The sequence below is a fragment of the Dioscorea cayenensis genome, chromosome 5 (assembly GCF_009730915.1).
Source record: "Dioscorea cayenensis subsp. rotundata cultivar TDr96_F1 chromosome 5, TDr96_F1_v2_PseudoChromosome.rev07_lg8_w22 25.fasta, whole genome shotgun sequence".
NCBI classification, from domain to species: Eukaryota; Viridiplantae; Streptophyta; class Magnoliopsida; order Dioscoreales; family Dioscoreaceae; genus Dioscorea; species Dioscorea cayenensis.
In genome coordinates, this window is record NC_052475.1 from 29929406 (window position 1) to 29950330 (window position 20925).

Here is a 20925-nt window from a genome sequence, read left to right on the forward strand (position 1 = left end):
CAAAATGGAAACCCTAATCTTCATGCTTTGCCTTCTCTCTTTTTCCAACAACCTTATTTATTAATTATTATTATTATTTAAAATAAAAATAAAAATAAAAATTTCTTATTTATTCCTCATTTTACCTATTTTTATTAATTCCTTTATATATACATGGAAAAATCTATCCATCTTCTTCTCTCTCCTCTCTCTTCTCTGTCTCTCTCATACCCACGCAAACCCTAGACTCTTCTGTCTCTCTCCTCTCTCCTCTTTCTCTTTCTCTCTCTCTCTCTCTCTCTCTCTCTCTCTCTCTCTTTCTCTCTCTCTTCAAGGTAAGTATTAAGATTCTCTCCTTCGTTTTCTTCTTTCAAAGAGAAAGAAATAAAGCCCTAAATGGCCAATTTTTCCGACATTTTTACACCTTGTTTTTTATTTGGTTCTTTTTGTTTTGAAGTTTTGATTTTGAAAGATCCCGTCTTTGGAACGGTGAAAGGTTCAATCTTTTGGGGTTAATCGAGGAATGAGGATCGTTTTGGGGGATAAATTTGGGATTTTTATGTGCATGCATTTGGTTGTTGTTTTTGGTTTTGGAGATTAGGGTTTTCTTTTGATATGGGTTGATTTTCTTGGGTAGATCACTACCTTTTCGTTTGGTTGATTTGGTGCTTGAGTTTTGGTTCTGGATCTGTTTCGTTAGATGGGTTTTTCTTTGGTTTGATCTGAAGGTGCAATGTAGTTATTATTGTTATTTTTTTATGATAGGTTTTGCTGAGCTCTTGATTTGTGTTCCAAAGTTTAATTTTTGTTGAACATTTCCTTGTCTTTCCTTCAGATTTGATCTGTTTTGTAAGAGTTTGAATGCGTTTGACGAGATTTAGATTATAGGGTTTGTTCAGAAGAATGAATGTGGTCGATGAGCTTATTAGAATCATTGTTTATTTGCTCCTTTGTTGATACTCTGAGAGCATTTATAAGATTAGGGTTTACTCGTAGATTTATTATTTTCTTTTGTCTGAATTTTAGGTTTGGATATTGGTGCATCAATACTGCAATGTTCTTCTCTAAAGATGCCATCTTCTATGCTAACTGTTTCTTAATTTAATTCAATTTTTGTCCCTAAAAGATTGAATTTTTTTTTTTAGGTTTTGTTAGAGTACTTGTGCAAATGGGTTGATTGAAGCCAGTGAGAAAAAGCTCATTGTTTCCACTGATTTAGGTCAAGTTTGGAGGTTCTTCCAACTCTCCATTCATGGATGACAGTTTCCGGAATTGGTCCTACTATGAGCAACCAATGAAGGGAAACCTAGGGCTGCAGCTTATGCCCTCAGTTGTGGAGAGAGACACCAAACCTCTCCTTCCCAATGGATCTTTTATGCAGCATCCTGACTCTTCTGTTCCAATGGAGTTCATTAGGGATCATTGGATGCACCACAATAGAGATACCAAAATGCACCATGGTCTCCCCATGAACCATAACTACCATGTCCTTACTGATCCACCGGTCACCAATACTCTCCAAATGCTTCAGCCTACTGATGCTCTTAAGGATGATAAACTTCCAACGGTAGAAGATTCTGTTGCTAGGAATGATGCACCATTGAAGAAAAGGTCACAGGGCCGCGCTAGCAAGGCGCCAAAGGTGAAGAAGCCAAAGAAGGCAAACGATTTGAGAGATGCAGAGATGACTGGTTCGGCGCCACGTGGGAGGACTGTGAAGAATACTAATACTAGTTTGGTCATCAATGGGATCAATTTAGACATATCGGGGATTCCTACGCCTGTCTGTTCTTGCACTGGTACCCCTCAACAATGCTACCGTTGGGGTGTTGGTGGTTGGCAGTCTGCTTGCTGTACCACTAGCATTTCCATGTACCCTCTTCCGATGAGTACCAAGAGGAGGGGTGCTCGCATTGCAGGGAGGAAGATGAGCCAAGGAGCTTTTAAGAAGGTGCTGGAGAGGCTGGCAAGTGAGGGGCAAAACCTTTCTAACCCAATTGACTTGAAGACTTTCTGGGCTAAGCATGGTACCAACAAGTTTGTTACCATTAGGTAAGAAATGTAGCATGTCTATCAACTTTGCTAGGCTTGACCTCTGCGTTTAGTCAGCGTTTTGCGCGAATCGTTGGCTGGTGTTGAGGTTCCCTAATTAGTTTGTAGTCTTTTCTCATCCAAATTTACATGCATTTTGCGGTTCAGACATTTGGATTATCTGAAATGTTATTTTTTTTTACCTTGTTGTTTGCTATTTTCTTTTTTGGATCGATCTTGGTAACAGATAGACAGTATTCTCACTTCACTCTCTCTCTGACCAATGTTTTGGTGATGTTCTTCATGGTAATTCTCTTATTTTGTTATGTCATGTGTCTATATCATTTCCAATTTAGAACTTTGAGTTACAAAGTTCTTTACTAAAAGTCATTGCATTAGTGTTGGTTCTGGTTTGTGGTGTATAAAGCTTATGAGAAGGAGATGATCCTATGTTTTATTGTAGTAAATTCTTTATTCATTATGCTAGTAATTGATGCAGAAATAAACTTGCAGATCTACAAATCAAAGCAACAATCTATTGCCAAAATTAGTGTGAAAAACCAGGTAGATTGTAATGGTAAAATAGTACGAAATGTTACACTCTCTAGACCTTTCCTGTTTCTTCTCATTGTATTACCATGCAAGAGTAACTAAGAACCACCATGTGCAAGAGAGATAAGGCAGGAACCAAATGTATAGATTTGTTGCTACAACTAGGTAATGTTTCTGCATAATTAGCATCATCCAATTAATATGACCTTTTTTAAGCATTAGCTATAGAGTTGTAAATCTGCATAATTGAGATTTCCTATTCTACTTCATTGTTGTTGTTGACGTCAAGAACAAGTAGGCATCTATCTCTTAGCATGTTCTCTATCAAGTCATCTGGTTTCATTTATCATTACAGCAAAACATGGAGAACAGGGAGGCCTTCCTAATGGTCTAGAGTCTGTCCATGTGTGGTTTGTTCTGTGTTTCTTTCACTGTTATTGCACAAGGTTTTATAGAATTGAAAGTAGTGGTGCTTTCTTTATCTGTGAGTCTCTAAATTTTTTATCCTTTGTAATTCAGTAAAGCTAAAAAGTATGTAGGCTGAAAACTTCATGGCAATTTTATGCATGCAATGTTTGCAGTTTCTTGTATTCTCAGATTCTTTACTCTGCATTTCAACCAAATAAAACAGATTCTCTTGTTTTGCCCCCTGTTTTTTTCTATCAATTTTGTTGGTCTTTATGACAGGAAAATAGAAGAAGTGAGGCAAATAGATGAATGGTAAAAGAATGAGCTGAAACTGCTTTACGATTATTGCAAACTTGTTCACATATTAATATGCATTTACATACACAGCACCTTAAAACTGCATCCTAAACAAATTGAGACTGCAACACAATCATTAGAAGTTCTAAATTCCATGTTAGAACAATACTGTACAGTTTTAATTCATTTCTGTCAATCTAAATCTGAAGTTGAGCATGAAAACCAAACCCGAGTTCTGACCCGCTTAGTGATGCAGACGATGATGAGGTATCCTCTTTTGATAAAGCAACAAAGTTAAATGGTGTCGTCGAAAACCTTCCCCTTGGACCAGAGTAGGAATGGGGAGTGAGCAGCTCCGGTGTTCTGCCACCAAAGGAGTTCCGTCGGACCATGGGGGTCATGAATCCACTCCCATTTATCTTGCTTTTTCTCGGGCTTGGTTTAGATCCATATATTGATTCCTTTTCAGCAAGAAGCAAACTTTGTAGTTTTTTCTGATCCTGCAACCATCCAATGACAGTATAAGAAAGTTGACAACACAAATACTAATTCTTTCTTGTAATCAAAATTACCCGAAGTAGTTTTTTCTGCTGTTCTTTCTTCAACCTACTAAGTTTATATTCCTCCAAAATCGACACCAATCGTACCTATAGAATCACAAACCTCACAAGTTTTACCAATCTGTTGAAAGAGAATATGATAACAAAAAGCAAATATTAAATGGAAAGATAAAGGAAAAGAAAACTCACACCATCATAAAAGAAAGGCATATTATGCTCATCCTCCCAGACAAATGTTCTGGTTATAAGATTGTCAACCATAGCTGAAACAAATTCTTCAATTAACTTCTGGAAAGTCTCGATAGAAAGACGTGTATACTATTTACCTGGCAGCTTACTGATGATCACTCTTGCCTTCTCTGCCCGCTTTAGATTCAAATGAGCTCCTCTTCCAGCCATATACCTATTCTCATCCTGCACCTTGAAACATTTCATATATTAACACCCACTTCATATGATAATGCAGGTAAAAGATTGTAAAATGAAAATGCTATCTACCTGATTGTATTCATCAAGCCAATTTTCCTCATCACAAGAAGCCATCCATTTGTTTATCTTGTCCATAATTTCTTTCCTACTTAGAACTTCTTCCTTTGCTTTCAGTATCTGTGCCTCAATGGTGGCCACAAGCTCAGAAGAATCAACGAGATCTAAAATCACAATGCAGTTAGATGATAAACAAACACTGGATTTGTTGCAAATGCTTGGACAACATGATTCATACCAGACTCTATTAATGCAATACACTTCTCAAGTGAAGTGCTCATATCAGGTTCAAGATGTGCTTCTCTACATATCTCTTCCAGCTCAAGTCTCCTCTTCAGTACAATTTCCTTCATTCTGCTAGTCTTCAGTTCTGTCAGCCTTTGAACCTCGGCTTCAGCCTGTCAAGAGTATGATAACAGGCATATAAACAGCTTGTTTTCAATACTTTCATGGTGTATGGTGAATATGTTCCACACCTGCTCTATTGTTTCTAGAGAGAGTACTTCGGTAAGTGTGGCGTTCTGGTTCAGTGATCCAACGATGCATGTAAGTTTCTCAAAAGGCTTCCTTTCTTGTTCTGATGAATCCATCATATTCCACAGCTTCAGCAATGATTCCATGGTTTCTCGCAACTATACACCAAGCATGGATTAATGAAATATGACAAAGATTTAAGGACTAGATTTGGATCTGTATACAGTAAAAGAAAAGAGAATTATTTACCTTCCGCAGTCGAACTTCTTTCTCCTTCTTTAATTTCAAAACTACTTGAGTTAGACCATCTAAAATGGAATCACTGATATATGTGTATCGCTCTAAACCTGCCTCATGCAGACTGGGATGCACTTCATCAACAATCTTCCGAAAGTCAAGTCCTAGAACCGCGCAGAGTGAATGGATGTCATTAACACACTCAAGAACTTTGTGAAGACGGTCGGACTGAAATCAATATGTTGTATTGTCAGATGTCATGAAAAATTGATTATTATGAAACCATCAATATTTGCGGAGAAGAAAAAAGAACATGCAGTGATATTCATCTGAAAACTGTAACATGCTTTAAGAAGTTGTATACCTTCTCCTAATGTGATAAATTGATAATGGTTTGGAAATTCTTTACTGTTTGAATTAAGGTGAAGCAGCAAGATATTTCTGTATTTTGAATAAATCATAAGTCAGTTCATACAGCAATAGCTCTAGATTATCACATTGTAGATTGAACAAATTTAGTGCCGTGCCATTATCAGGTAAATGTAAGATTACAAAAAGGATACTAGAAAATAAACCATTTCTGAAAGCTAACTACTATGATCTCCTTCAGAATTTAATCTCATCATTGACTTACTCGAAAACTCAAAGCACTATTACTTTTGCATTTTTGAGTCTAGAGATATGGAGAATTAAGAAATCGTGTTTTCAACCAACTTGGGACACAGTAGAAGAAATACCTTCTCTTTCTGCAGGACTTGAAGTTGTGTTTGGCAATCATTGAGCTTCCTTAACGATAGATCATGTTCATGTTCCTCGATATTGAAGGAACTGTTACTAGTATTACTTTCACTGCAGTATCCTGCTATCTCCATACGAAGCTTCCTGATTTGTAATGACACAACAGAGAACTGCTTCACACGTTCCTCTTTCCTTACTCTCAGATCTTCTAGTAGCGGAGTAACCAAAGCAAGTCGCTTCTTCAATGATGATGACTTTTTCTCCATCTGTATTCACAAGTTAGATAAGCATTTTTTTTTCCAATCCTAATCAACAAAGAAAAAGAAATATCTCATTAGCCATGGGGGATGAGTAATTAATCTTTTAAACCTAAGGTTTTCCCCTGGACTTATAATCTCGTCCAAGTTGCTCCACAACTGTCCCATCTTGTGTTTGTATAGTATAATGATCACTGGCTTACTCCAAAAAACTGACAAGTTTATCAACATAGTGATGACAGTAATTTGTATCAAACAGATGTACATTACACATCATTATGCCTTAGTTATTAAAGTGAGTTAGCATTCATAAATATTTCAGGCAAGAGAATCAACTCAACATGAAGAGGATATATATTTTTGGTATTGATTACCTTGGACCACAATCATGGCCCCAATTGCTCAGCTAAATGAGGGGCATATGGCCAGAAGGAAGGGCATACCAATTGCTCAGATAAATGATGTTTCAATTATATATTTACATATGCTTTAAGAAAATTATGGACATTAGTGTGGTTAAAGGCTTTCAGGAAAGGCAAGCTTGCTTCTCACCCATTTAAATCAAGTATCCAGAAGATTTGTTTCCGCAAAAATGTTAAAAGTTTATGACAAGAGATGAACAATAATATCCCTACCCTTGTTAAGTGCAAAAACAATTGGACATGGGAAACTCCATGAAGGTCTTTTTCATTCCTCCTATTGGATATTCTTAGGTTACAACAAACAGATCTTAAATAATTCAAACCAAGCAACACATACTTGTGTATCAGAAGAAGAAAATCACAAGAATATATAAACATAATCTACAAACAGACTTAACATCAATCCTTGGCTTACATAATCCGTAACTCTTGCAACCTTATCATTCGCATGATAGATACTTCAAATGCATATAAGGAACGTAAAACCAAACAATTCCAACAGAAATACAGACCTGAAAGATGTGCACAAACAAAAATCATCAGCACATAACCACAACACCGTATAATGTTTAAAATATCAAATCCTCTCGGTAGTTTCAGACACATTATCCCATACCAAACCAGCACAAGAAACTGCAATTGCAAGTTGTAGTATTCCATTTCATACTGAAAAATTGCCGTATAGTATATTCTTTAGGATTGTCAAATCAGTTGTTCATCTAACTACCTGAAACAGGGGAATTAATAAAAGGAATACCTGTAATTCAAGATTGTGCTCCCCGAGAGAAGCCATGAGAGCTGCAACCTCTGCTTCTTTGATTGCCAATGAATGATGAAGTTGAGCCCTTAATTTGCTGGCTTCTTCCACCTTCCTTCCATAAACTAGTAAACACTCCCTCTCCAACTCCAAGAGCATTAGGTCTTTGTCCTCTTCACTCTCTCCCATTTCCTTCCATATGTCCTGCATCAGAGAGGTTCAACTCATTGAAAAATCAAGAAATATACTAGAATTAAAGCTCAAATCAAATAATATTCCAAAACGAGGAATCAAGAACTTCATAATAAAGAATTAAAGGAGCAATCCACAGAAAAGATTGAAAAAATGGGCAACCAGTAAGATTCTAAGAGAAGAAAACACAACCAAGCAATCACATAACACAAAGAAACACAAAAAAGATAACATTTTTAGCAGAAAAACACATCACAAGAAGCCTAATTTCTCACACCAAAATACAAAATACAAAATACAATACAAAGAAAACCAACACTTCAAATAGCACAACAACCCAGCATAAAGCAAACTTATTTCACTGAAAAATGAAGCTAAAAAAGAGAACTTTTACACTAAAGGTATGAACTTTAGTGAAGCTGAGAGAGTACCTCAAGCTCTTTAAGCAGAGAAGCACAGCTCCTCTCCATACTCCCTCCAAACCCTTCCATTACCTCCCCCATTTCCCAACCCTTCACACAGAGACACAGAGAAAGAGAGAGAGAGAAGCGAAGCAAAGTTTAGTAAGAGTTGTACTAGATCACAGATCTTAGCAAGCAAATATATAGCACTAGCAGTATTGAAGGAATATAAAAATAATAAATAAATAAATAAATGGAATGCTCAAGGACAAAAAAGAGTGTGAGATAAAGCTCAAAAGCATAAAATAAAAATGTAGCCATATAAAAGATGTTGTCCTTTTGTTCAAGATGATAAAGGTTTGTTTGTTTTTTAAAAAATTAATAATAAAGGAAAAAAAATAAATTTTGGTTTTTCACTAGAAGAAAAGGCATTGTTTGACTGATAATCAAAATATTGTTTTGATTTTGATTGACTGTGTTTGTTTTTTTATATTTTTGGCTTGTGATGGTGAAATGCCAACTTTCTCCAAGTCAAGTGTTAGAGATAAGATATGGATATCAACTCTGTACCATATTCTGTTATTGATGCAGTGATTAATAACCAAAGGACATGGAATTTTTTCTCAAGTTTTTATATAGATAAAATTGTCCAAAAAAACATTTATTTTTATTATAACATCAAACATTTTACTATAATTTAAGCCAGACATTGAAATTTATTATGCATAGTAAAGTAATTTTTTTTATTATGTAATTTGTGGTAAAAATTTGATATAGATTTTTGGTTTATGTTTTACTTTAGTTCAGTTGGCATTGAGATGTGACTTTCCATCTGTTTCTTCCAACCATTTCATGATGCTAAACACGTTATGAAGAAAAAATATATAAAACAAATCAAGAAAGAAGGAATAGTTCCTTCAAATAGTTGCAACTATTTCATTAATCACACCATGCATTTCTTCTCTAATTATATATATATATGCTCCGTGTTTCTTAATTATATTTTATAGTTAAATATTATATTAAGCCTATTGATAAGATAATTAAGTTAATGCCATTAGTCAAACCAAACTTGGTCAACTTGCTTCAATAGTTTAAAATGTTTCTTTTTTCTTATTTTTTATCTTTAATAGAAATTCTAATGAGACAATAATTGAAAAATGCTGGCTATCTTGGATTACGTAATTTATTGAGCTAATGACCTTTTAGTTTATTGACTCCAGATCTCTTGCGTAGAGTATTCGTCTCAGTTTAAATCCAACTCAAGCTGAGTGAAGGAGCATAAGCATTGAGACATGAATTAACTTCACGCCTATGCACACCCAAGCCATAGTTTGCCCATTTTATCAAAATTGATAACTAATGAATAAGAACTTAATTTGCTTAAAAAAGACCAATGTTTTTTAGCTTAGCAAATCAACAAACTAATTTAATTAGTTTGATCTAACTAAAATTAAAGTTGATAATGTGATAATAATTTGATATATAGGTTGGCATAAGGATAAGGAGATGATTGGAGGCCACATTTTAGGAAGACAACTTCTAATACTTTAATTTTATTCATGAATGTTGGTTTGAAGACATTCCATCTACCTACATTATTATTTCAAGTGAGATTCTTTGTGACAAATATTGTTAAAATGTTTAATTAATCTACTAATAATTTTATTTGAGTTCTATCGTTTGTTTCTTTGACTAATTCTTTACTAATTTGTTAAGCGCTTTGCAAAATTAATTAATTATTTTTTATCAATAATTATATATATATATATATATATATATAACAATAAGAATTTGTTAGGTAAGAGAGACATTCAAAAGAATAATGAATGTTTAGCATTCAAACAAGGCTAAGTTTGGTTAAGAGGTCTAGTCATGCATGCATCCATTCTTGATCCATAAGGCCATGAGTCCTAAGTCTTAGCTACCATTTTTATGGCTTGATGCTAACTCTTGATCAACAACATTGCAACTAATTAGTAGTTATAGACCACATGCCAAAGGGCCACACTTTAAATGGTTTTTCATTTCTATTGCTTATATATATATGGTTCAATTGTTTTTGGATTTATTTATTTTTTATTTATATATAAAAGAGTTGGACACTGAATGGAAATATCAAATGATTTATTTATTTATAATATCCATTGTTTGCATGCCCACTGGTCTCATCAACTGTTTGATTAAGTTCATTTTTCAAGTTCTTGGATTTATTAGATATTTGATAAAATTTTAATAATTGATTTTCATTAAAAAAAAAACTTGTCCAAGCACATTAATTTATTTTTTTATCAAAATACTGATTTAGACTCATAGATTTTTAAGAGCAGGCTAGGGAAAATTACTCTTTTATTTTTGTCTAGCGTTGCATCTATTGTTTTTTTTTTTATTATTTCTTTATCATCTTTTTTTATATTCTTCCACCGTTAGTGGATGTTGTGTTTTGGTTATTCTATATTTGTGTCAGTTTTTACTCTTTTTTGTTAATGAATGTAGTTTATTTATTTATTTTTAATTTATTCTGATACTTAAATCAATGTACTGATGTTGATATATTTCATTTATTTATTTTTCTGCATAATAAATCTATTTTTAGTAAAAAAATAATAAATGGTTTAATAAGAAACTTTTAATGGTGTTTATATTTTTTAATAGTATTTTGACTAAGCAAAGTTTCTATGATTTATCCACTACACAAAATACAAATATAGCCAATCATAGCCTCGATGGGTTTAATTTTTAATTATTTAAAATAAATATATTTATATAGAATATTATGTACTATTTTATGATATTCATCTCCACACATTAGTCTAACTCACCACAGGAAAAAGATATAAATCAATCACACAATTCAGTATTAAAGTCCAAAGGTATTGAACACAAGATCCAAACTTTGCCAACTTAAGTGTGACTGTTGGTTTATTGTAGATGCTCCTTTGTGTATGCTAATATCTATTTTAATTAATTATATTTTATTATTGAGTTAGATATAAATCAAACATACGAGATTATTATTAAGCCTAATTAATTAATATTACCATGAATCGAATGCTACAAGTCTATGATTCAACATAAGTTGAAACAGTTCCCATTATAATATTTGGGTCTACACTTGAATAGGATATAAAATCAAGATATATAATCTATCTAAATTTACATACTCAGATAAGATTGTCAATCAAAACACTTTAAAACAAACATTTTGAAAGAGGTTGAATTACAAGATTAATTATATAGGATACATGATGAAATCTGAATACCTTCATATATATATATATATATGTATATATATTCCATCACAACTAATAGCATCTGGTGTCCATTAGGATTAATCACATAATCATGTATTATATAATACCAATCTCATTGATCTCATTGTGAGTATAAAAGTAAAAACCAAATCTAATTATATGTACACTATATTAGAGATAGAAATAACATAATATTTGTCATTTGACCTAGTTGGTTCATGATATCCACAATTAATAATGATTAAAAACCAAATTAGACATTGATATTAATATATATATATATATATATATATATATTGATAGATTTGAGATTGCTTCATTAGATCACATTCATTCCCTTTTTCAATACCTTTTGAATAACACTACCTTTTTCTTCTCTCAAGCTTCATGTCTATAATATCACAACCTTGAACTCATTAACAACTTCACCCTTGCCACTTCACAACCTAATGGCCATAGTTTAGCCAAAGATTAAGATAGGAAAAAAGGAAGAACAAAATGAAAATAAAATAAAAAAGTAAAAAGAAAAAAGATGGACATATTGCTAGTGATTAATTAATTCCCCCATGTGAGAGTTTATTAGCATCAATTAATCATGCTCAGCTCCATGCCAGTCTGCTCTTCCTAAGGTGAACTCCAAGCTTGGAAATTTTAGTTTTCCGTTCGATTCTGGCGAGTTTTTCGGTCGCAAAAGATCGGTTTCTTGCATCTGCTCAAGTTTAAACATTGAACTTATATCTATATTCATGCCCACATTTGTTTATTTATCAAATATATATATATATGTTTGTATATATACCTGATCATTTTGAGATGAGAAGTCTGGTCTGAGAGTTTCCATGTTATTTGAGCTTGAATGCAACCAAGTTCCTCTGCAGAAAAACATCAAAATTAAATTTTGCATGAAATTTCATGTCTTTTATATATGTATATACATAGATGAACAGAGCTAGTTAGTTTAATTTCTTCAATGAGGGAATTAATTAAGAGTTCATATATGATTAAGAGAAGTGATCAAAAGCAAAGAAAACAATTAAGATCACTGTCACCCATAACATGCATCAAATGAAGAAGCATTGTAGCCCATAACATCAAATGGAAGGACACTTAAATGCTCTCTTCTATGATTGATTGAATGTAGTACTGTTATGGCAAATGGATTTGCTGTCCATACAACATATATATAACACATTTAACTGTGTTCATGGAAAGGGAAAGATATCAGTACTTTGAAGACTCTTGCTCATGTGACATATTTTCAAGAATAAAAAAAAAAGGCAAGTAGAGAGAGAGAGAGAGAGAGAGATATCAGAGAGAGAAGCATGCATTGAAAACAAGAATAAAGTAACAAGGCAAGGCAAGGCAAAATTTAGCACAACACTAGTCTGAAGGAAGGATCAAGAAGTGTGGACTTTTTGGTAACATGTGATTGCAGAGACTAAATAAAAATAATAATAATGCTGAGAAGGGAGGACATATATCAACAAACAAAGCAATGTGTGCTTTAATAATCCACCATGAGTGTACACTTGAAAGATAAGGACCAAATCTAATGATGAAATCTAAAATTGAAAGGAGAAAAGAAGGGATAAAAGCAAAAGCTGCCATGAGACCCCTTTTTCTCTAGTGATATGGTGGACGACGTGGGTATGTCAATCTATCCCAACCTTCCCTTCTCCTAAGCTTAAAGCTTAGACAACATGCAGAAATAGATACCAAAAAAAGAAGAAAGAAGATATGATCATCATCATATCTCACCTTGATGAGTTGCTCCAAGTACTGGTTCCATTGGGTTCTTGGTTGTCGGTGGATCGCCTGAAGTTGAGATCTCCTCCATTACCGGATATCAAATCCTCTTCACCAGACCCGTCCGATTGCCCACCTTAATTTGTTTTATGGCAAGATGAAGCATATATATATATATATATATATCTTAGATATATCTGAAATTAAGTTAATAATGCAAATGAATTTTATATATATATATATACATACCTGATGAGATTGTAGGCTTGTCAGTTGTCTTCACAGTTCTATACATCTGAAGAAACAAAGCTTCTTTAGTCACAAAGAGGCAACTGATCAGTCAAGTGTTGTCTTGTTTTATGGCTTTGTATTATTGTGAAATGATTACCACTGTTTCTCCTGTCTATTCATTCATTCATTCATTCATTCAATCACTCACTCACTCATTCATTCAACATCACTCCTTTCATTGTCTTTCGTACCCCCTTGAACACAAAGAAGAAGAAGAAGAAGAAGAAGAAGAAGTAATACCTGCAAATGGCTCTTGACATGAGCCAAAGTGAGATCCTTGACATCCATGAGCTCAAGAACAGACTTAGGAGTTGCCCCTAAAATTAACAGACAGAACATTAATCACATGAACTATATATGAGCAAAGACAAAGTATAAAACTATGAGAACATATATATATATATATATATATATATAGTACTGTTGAGTGGAGAGAGAATATATGAAACTTTTTTTTTATTATTAATTATTCAAAATAATTCTCATATTTTACATATCACTCTCACACTCTTATACTTTCTCTCACTATGCACACTCTCTCTAACCACTCACTCTCACTCTAACCACTCACTCTTACTCTACTTTGCTTAGCAACTATCTAAGCTTGCTTAGCTTTCTTGCTTCTTCATTGTATCATTAGCAATGGAGAACATGTATTTATAGGGTGTTAAGTCGGTTAAAGGAAAGTTTCATGATGCTTCTAATATGGCGGTGCAACTGATTGAGTTGGTGTGAGAAGCTTCAAGAAAGGCTGAAGTCGGTGATGGAGGTCTCAAGCTTCTTCTAGAAGCTTCATGCTTTATCACTCCCCTCGACGCCCGACTTCTCTTGAATTGATGCTTTCACGAGTATCCCTAAGCGTGCACGTAAATCTTCAAATTTCTTTGTCTTTGAGACTTTTTAGTGAAGATATCGACAACTTGCTCTTACGTGGGCGTCAGCTTCATGTGGATCTCACCTTGCAACACTTTTTCTCTTAGGAAGTGGTAGTGTACCTCAATATGCTTTGTCCTTGCATGAAACATTGGATTTTTACGCTGAGACATCTGCTGACCTATTATCACAATGAGTATTACTGTTCGATCGGTTGGTGAAGATCCTTTAGCTAGCTGCATCAACCACGTGCTTTCTTGTCTTTGCCATAGTGCTTTGCTCTATACTCGGCCGGTGGTGGAGAGAGATACGGTAGCTTGCCTCTTACTGCACCATGACACTGCTCCTGATCCCAAACTGAAGATGTAACCTGTAGTCGATCGCCTCGTGTCACAATCTCCAGCATAATCGGTCGCAATACCCGATTACTTGGCATCTTTCACCTTTACGATCACGAATACCGTGTCTGTAGTTCCTTTTAAATATCAGTATCCATCGAGCGCTTCCAAATGTGGCTTCTTTGGATTTTTGCATGTAACGACTTGCTACTCCAAGCTGCATATGCCAAGTCGGGGACGAGTAAGGGTTAGATAGATAAGACTACCTACCAGTTGTCGATACATCCTTGGATTTTCCAAGTCTTTCCCTTCTCCTGCACGAAGCTTGATGTTGGGCTCCATTGGTGTAGATAGTGGCTTGCACTCCAACATCCCATATGTTTCTAGTAGATCCTTTGCATACTTTTGTTGACATAGGAACATACCTTCCTTTGTCTTCTCAACTTCGAGCCCCAGAAAATGCTTTAATTCTCCAAGCTCCTTCATCTGGAACCGGATTGAAAGATTTTCCTTTGTGCACTGGATTTCTTCAGTGAGATCTCCGGTTAAGATGAGGTCGTCAACATACACCAGTACTATAGCCATCTTGCCTCCTGTGTGCTTGACGAATAGGCTCGAATCGATCTTTTCAATAACCTGTAGCCACTTTGTACAAGAAATTCTGCAATTTTCCCATACCATGCTCTTGGAGCCTGCTTTAAGCCATATAATGCTTTCTTGAGCTTGCATACATACTCTGGATGAGCCTTGCTCTCAAATCCTTGTGGTTGATCCATGTAGATGTCTCTATCAAGCTCTCCATGTAGGAAGGCATTCTTCACATCCATCTGCCAAAGCTTCCATCCTTTGCTTGCGACTAATGCCAATAGTACTACTTTGCACGTTGTTATCTTTTGCTCTTTGGATTTGAATGTCTCATCGTAGTCTATTCCATCTTTGTTGCGAGAATCCTCGTGCCTACAAGTCGAGCTTTGTACCTTTCGATTGTTCCATACGCTCGAGTTTTTCACCTTATACACCCACTTGCCGAGATTGGTTTTACTTCTTTCGGCCTTGGCACCAACTCCCACGTCGATTTTGCTTGAGAGTGCTATCTCTTCCTCCATTGCTTTCTTCCATTTATCACTTTTAAGCTGCTTCTTGATAGGGATGTTGGTTCTTCAACTTCCATGATTAGTCAGACATTTGCATACTTAGGATTGGGATGTCTTACCTGGATGATCTTCTTAAAGGTGGAGGCATTTCTTACGTGGAGTCTTCTTGACTTCTCCATGAACTCCACGTCTTCCATGGACTCTTGGTCTTTGATGATCTTGGACTTATGTCTTCTTCAGTTGTTGTTGGTATCTCTTGAGCTTGAGCTTGGTCTTGTAAGCTGTTCTTGACTATTGGCTCGGTCTCCTTCATATTTGGTTGAGCTGAATTTGTTGAAGGCCACCAAGGTGAAGCTTCATCAAAAGACCACATTCACGGATGTGTAGATGCGTCCGGACGCCGGATCCATGACATCTCCATCCTTTTCTCTCATCATCATAGCCAACAAAGATGCATCGTACCGCCTTCTTGTCGAACTTGAGTGCGAAGATGATGCGGTACAAAAAACATAACACACACATCCAAAGACTTTAAAGTGACTTCTTTCGTGGGTTTGATATTCCACGGTCTTTGGAATGGAGAAAAAGCCCATCTTCTCTTGTGGAGCGGTTGATGATATGAGTTTCTTTCGTTCTCATGCATTCAGCCCAAAATCTCCCTGGCACATTCTTGGCATGTAGCATACTTCTGCATATCTCTGCTATATGCCGATTCTTCCTTTCAGCAACACCATTTTGCTGTGGAGTGTTGGGGCAGGTCAATTGTCTTCGAATCCTATGCTCCTTCAGATAGACATGAAACTCTTGAGAGAGATACTCTCTTCCATTGTCAGTACGAAGACACCGTACCTTTTTGTTGAGCTCGATTCTCCATCTTCTCCTTAAACTCCTTAAACTTGGAGAATGCTTGATTTTTCTTTCATAAAGAACACCCATACGTACCTTGAGAAGTCGTCGATAAAAGGTCACCATGTATTTGGCACCACTTACGGATGATTGTTTGGTGGTCCAAATACGTCGAGTGCACCAACTCCAAAGGCTCCTTAGCTCGAATTTAGATTCTTTGGAAGGGAAGTTGATGAGCCTTACCGAATTGACACCAGCATGAAATTGTGTCGATTCAGTACTTCTATGTCGGACGAGGCCTTTAACCATTGACTTCTCCACCATCAACTTTAGCTTATGATAGCTCACATGTCCCGATCTTGCGTGCGGAGATCGAGCGTCTCGTTCTTCCGGGCCTTGTCTACATAGGCTGACTCTGCAGACATCACATAGATAGACTCCAGTTTGCGACCTTCCATTACTGGAGTGCCTGATGCCTGTAGATTACGGTATACCTTGACTTCTTGTGGCCCAAATACCACATAATTTCCTTGTGCTGTCAGTTGTGAGACTGACAACAGGTTCTTCTTCATCCCGGGAACATGATAGACGTCCTGCAGCTTAATTTGATTTGAATTGAAGCGCGGGGAGATAAGTGTCTTACCAATGTGGGTGATGGGCAGCTTGGAGTTATTAGCTGTCACAATCACCTGCTTCCCCTTGTACTTTTCCAGGCCCTCTAATTTCTTGATGTCACCAGTCATGTGGTTGGAGCAGCCAGAGTCGATGATCCAGTCATTCTCATAATTGATCTTCTTCTGCTTTGTTATTGCTGTCAAAGCTACCACCTCTTTCTCTTCTTGCTCCTCCACTTTGGTGGTGACAATAGCAAATGCTGCTTCAACATCCCACTCTTCTTCACTATCATACCGTACTTGATGTTTGGTATCTTGGAAGCTTCTTGATGTTGCTGCATTTCCTTGGCCTTTCTTCTTATGCCAACAGTCTCGTGCATAGTGCCCCTTCTTTCCACAGTTGTAGCAGCGGTCATCTCGACTGTCACCTCCTTTGGACGGACGGCTGCTGGTACTCCTTTGACTGCGAGCTCCCCCTGAAAAGTCAGTCTTTTCCTTTGGCCTCCTTTGCTGGCTTGTTTTGTCTTCAGTTGTAGGTCTCTGCTTTGGGTTGAATCGACCTTTCCTCCTACCACTGAAGAGTGCCTCCTCCTCTTGCTTCAAGGAAACACCGACCATCCGCTTAGCTAATGCTTCTTGATTAGCGAGCATATTCTCCGACTCAACAATGTTGGTTGTGTTGGCCCGACCTCGAATAGCGATCATAAAACCCACTTTGTATTCGGGTTTAAGGCCATTGATAATTATCCTCCTCATTCATCTGCTCACGATCTTCTCTTGAGGCGACACTGCAATCTCACTCGCATAATGATTTTTACCTTGGTGAAGTCTTGGTCGATTGTCATACTTCCTTGCGAGATTGTCATCGACTCACTTTCAAGTAGTTGGAGACGAGCATCATTCTTCTTGGAGAATAGTGTGGCGAGAGTGTCCCATGCAACTTTTGGTGTAGCAACATCTCTGATATACTCCAACAACTCATCTTCCACAAATTTGTTCTCAAAACAAACATCGCCTTACACGCCTTGATGCGCCACTTTCATGAGCTTCATCTTTTGACTTCTCGCCGCTGAGCCTTCTTCTCCTTTGATTTAGAATCACCGCAGACATACGCCACTTCTTCAAAAGTGACATCCGGGTGGAGTCGTTTCCGACCCACCCTACGACCTCCCATAGGTCCCTGTCCCTTGTAGATAGGGACTCTATGCGAGCCTTCCAATTTATATAATTATTATTGTTTAATTTCTTTAAACCACCGATCGTCACTGTGAACTCCATTGCTATGTCCGGGTCACGACTTCCGAAAGAAGCCTCCTCGATGAGAATACTCGGGTACTCTCACTTACTCTCGGTCGCGAACTTCTGCAACATCTGGTGAACTCCTTATGCTCGGGCACTCGTCGATGATCCGGCGAGAATCTTCCTTGTAACCTCTCTCGATACCGAAATTGTTGAGTGGAGAGAATATATGAAACTTTTTATTATTAATTATTCAAAAATAATTCTCATATTTTTACATATCACTCTCACACTCTTATACTTTCTCTCACTATGCACACTCTCTCTAACCACTCACTCTCACTCTAACCACTCACTCTTACTCTACTTTGCTTAGCAACTATCTAAGCTTGCTTAGCTTTCTTGCTTCTTCATTGTATCATTAGCAATGGAGAACATGTATTTATAGGGTGTTAAGTCGGTTAAAGGAAAGTTTCATGATGCTTCTAATATGGCGGTGCAACTGATTGAGTTGGTGTGAGAAGCTTCAAGAAAGGCTGAAGTCGGTGATGGAGGTCTCAAGCTTCTTCTAGAAGCTTCATACTTTATCAAGTACTTTCATGGCCACCGAGGAGCTCAACAGCGTGGACGAAGCGGGAATGAAGCGCAGTAGTCCACCGCATTCTTGGCGCACGCATGCTCCGTTTAGGTGGGAGCTTCGGCATGAACCTAGACCTCATCATACTATGAGAAGAAGCTTCAAGAGGCACCATGGCCAACTGGTGGAGCTGAGGCTTCACCGATGAACTCATTGGTGGAGGTCTCCCACCGATCGTCTGAAAATACGTTGCCATAGGATCAACGAAAGGCGATGAAGTAGGCGATGCTTGCTTATAAAAGGCCATCTTTTTATCAGTTGAGATGAAGGTGAAAGGGTTGTTGTTGTAGATAGGAATTCCCTTGATTGGTGTCTGGATGAATGGCATTCCATGGAAGTCTTGTGGAGGTGGAGGAGCAGCAGCTCTAGCTAAGCTTCCTTGTGGCCATCTTTGAGGGTTCTCTGAGGAATGGTTGGAAAGAGAAAGCTCAGTAGAAGCCGATGAACTTCCGGTGGCATCGATGGCGCCGGTGCTTGGGAGACTGATGTGGAGAGAGAGATCAGGGCCTGATATTGATGTTGTCTCCATGAATACTCCTTGTGACCTCATTTCTCTCCTTAATTCCCTTCAATCTCTAGACAAAAATTAACTCACCTTCTCATGATCTTCTTGCAAGACTTTGCATCAAGAGCAACAACAACAACAACAACAACTTCCTACTCTTTTCTATATATAAAGAAAGAGTGAGAGGTGTAGATATATTTGGAAGTGCTAAGAAATTAAAGAAGAGAGGAAGTGATGAAGGGGAGTATATGTTCTTCACTTCTTCACTTCTTCACTTGTTTGAAGAGTATTATATATGGGAAAATGACACTCAAAGAAAGATTGAGAGAGAGAGAGAGAGAGAGAGAGAGAGAGAGAGAGGGAGGTGTTGAGTTATAGTCTTACTCTCATGCATCAAAGAAAGAAGAGGGAGGGATCAAAAGAAGAAGGGGGCAATATCTCAATCACTTTGTCTCATAAATTTAAATGAGGTAAGTGGGTGGAAGCTTTTTCAGTCTCATTCTTTCCACCAAGAAATGGCTTTCTTTTGTCTTATTTTCCAATCAATAATAAATATCACAAATTTTTATTTTTATTTTTTATTTTTTTTCAGTGCAAAAAAATGGTTCATATATATATATGTTAAATTATCATGTGGTTAGTTGGTGGTTGATTAGGGTTTTCAGACAAATTAAGAAGGGAAATTGTTTGTACTCCATGGTTGGTGCTTCAAAAAAATACAAGTGATCATCTTAGCTAGCTAGAATGCCTAATGCTCCAAATATTCCATGATCTACTTCAATTCATTATATCCTTAGTTGACCTCATTATAATGAATTGATTTGAAATCCCATCAAGCCATTCAAGAGATAAACAACATGATTTATAATGTTAACCACACCTACCTTATAATATTAATTCTTTTTTTTTTTCTGAATGAAATGAACAAATCAAAGTTACAAGGCAAGATAGCATCACTATCTTAATGTTCTCTCTCTTTTTTATAGATGCCCCTTTTTTTCTATCCCTCTTTAATGCCATTCTCTGTTGTTCATGCTCTCATCTAATCCAAGTCTTCTTCATTTGTTCTCTCAAGTGTCACATCCTATTTAGGGAGGGGGGGAAGACTGACCCCAAAAGCAAGGAATCTGAGGCCATGCAAACATTGAGCCTTAATGACACAAAGCCTTTGCATGAACTGATTGGGTCTTGCCTTTAAATCCCTCCCCTTTCACACCCTATCTCTTACATGAAAGTTTTTAGAGCCTTCCCTTTTTACCATTTCTAATTTTAATTTAATGCTTCTTGTTATATACCATTTAATCCAATTTAGAATTTCTTATACAAGGCATATGATTTAGGAGGCACAATCATCGAATGCAAAATAAGGGTACTATTTCTTCTTTAAATGTGTTAAAGACTTTTTTCCACTAGTACTTAAAAGAGAAAATATGACAATGATATATGCCATAAGACATAGGGCATGAGTGATGGTTCGTTATTATTGATGTTACATTTGCTTAATTAATTTTAGTAGATTTTTTAAAAAAGCATAAATTTTTATTTCATCATCGGCTCACAAATGTCGTAGATGATGGATGCTTCATTTATTTGATATTAAATTCTTCAATAACCGATAAGAATGATTTTATTTTATTTTTGAAAAATTTTGAAAAGAAAATTAACAAAGTATTAGATACAACGTTATATTTATATAA

At 36.3% G+C, this 20925-nt stretch overlaps 3 protein-coding genes across 4 annotated transcripts; 1 reads left to right on the forward strand and 2 right to left on the reverse strand.

The window, feature by feature from the left end:
- The first annotated feature begins 176 nt into the window (after positions 1-176).
- On the forward strand, positions 177-2212 carry LOC120260934 (protein Barley B recombinant-like). The gene is made up of 2 exons (XM_039268526.1): positions 177-314; positions 1125-2212. Exon 2 carries the CDS (start codon positions 1232-1234, stop codon positions 2033-2035), a length of 804 nt encoding a protein of 267 aa, XP_039124460.1. The 5' UTR covers positions 177-314; positions 1125-1231; the 3' UTR covers positions 2036-2212.
- A 1064-nt stretch (positions 2213-3276) lies between these two features.
- Positions 3277-8024, reverse strand: LOC120260932 (65-kDa microtubule-associated protein 6-like). 2 transcript variants are annotated; one of them, XM_039268523.1, is made up of 11 exons: positions 7822-8024; positions 7199-7402; positions 5762-6028; positions 5037-5252; positions 4790-4945; positions 4552-4711; positions 4326-4477; positions 4154-4247; positions 4017-4090; positions 3840-3914; positions 3277-3767 (listed from the first exon to the last, which is right to left on the reverse strand). In XM_039268523.1, exons 1-11 carry the CDS (start codon positions 7891-7893, stop codon positions 3465-3467), a joined length of 1773 nt encoding a protein of 590 aa, XP_039124457.1. In that variant the 5' UTR covers positions 7894-8024; the 3' UTR covers positions 3277-3464. The 2 variants fall into 2 exon arrangements, with proteins under 2 accessions (XP_039124457.1, XP_039124459.1); XM_039268525.1 differs by having other exon boundaries at positions 4154-4241; positions 7822-8022.
- Positions 8025-11417: 3393 nt separating this feature from the next.
- On the reverse strand, positions 11418-19757 carry LOC120260341 (transcription repressor KAN1-like). The gene is made up of 6 exons (XM_039267784.1): positions 18682-19757; positions 13323-13399; positions 13041-13086; positions 12804-12927; positions 11845-11917; positions 11418-11754 (listed from the first exon to the last, which is right to left on the reverse strand). Exons 1-6 carry the CDS (start codon positions 19271-19273, stop codon positions 11635-11637), a joined length of 1032 nt encoding a protein of 343 aa, XP_039123718.1. The 5' UTR covers positions 19274-19757; the 3' UTR covers positions 11418-11634.
- Between the last annotated feature and the right edge of the window lie 1168 nt (positions 19758-20925).

Excerpts from the sequence above, each read along its gene's own strand:
- LOC120260932 (XM_039268523.1), bottom strand. The coding sequence starts at position 7,893 with ATGGGGGAGGTAATGGAAGGGTTTGGAGGGAGTATGGAGAGGAGCTGT. Across the intron at positions 4,946-5,036 it reads AAGAAGTTCGACTGCGGAAG|TTGCGAGAAACCATGGAATC; the intron begins GTAAATAATTCT and ends CTTGGTGTATAG. Across the intron at positions 3,915-4,016 it reads TGCCTTTCTTTTATGATGGT|GTACGATTGGTGTCGATTTT; the intron begins GTGAGTTTTCTT and ends GTGATTCTATAG.
- LOC120260341 (XM_039267784.1), bottom strand. The coding sequence starts at position 19,273 with ATGAGGTCACAAGGAGTATTCATGGAGACAACATCAATATCAGGCCCT. Across the intron at positions 13,400-18,681 it reads GCTCCTCGGTGGCCATGAAA|GGGCAACTCCTAAGTCTGTT; the intron begins GTACTTGATAAA and ends TGTTAATTTTAG. Across the intron at positions 11,755-11,844 it reads TCTCATCTCAAAATGATCAG|ATGCAAGAAACCGATCTTTT; the intron begins GTATATATACAA and ends AAACTTGAGCAG.
- LOC120260934 (XM_039268526.1), top strand. The coding sequence starts at position 1,232 with ATGGATGACAGTTTCCGGAATTGGTCCTACTATGAGCAACCAATGAAG.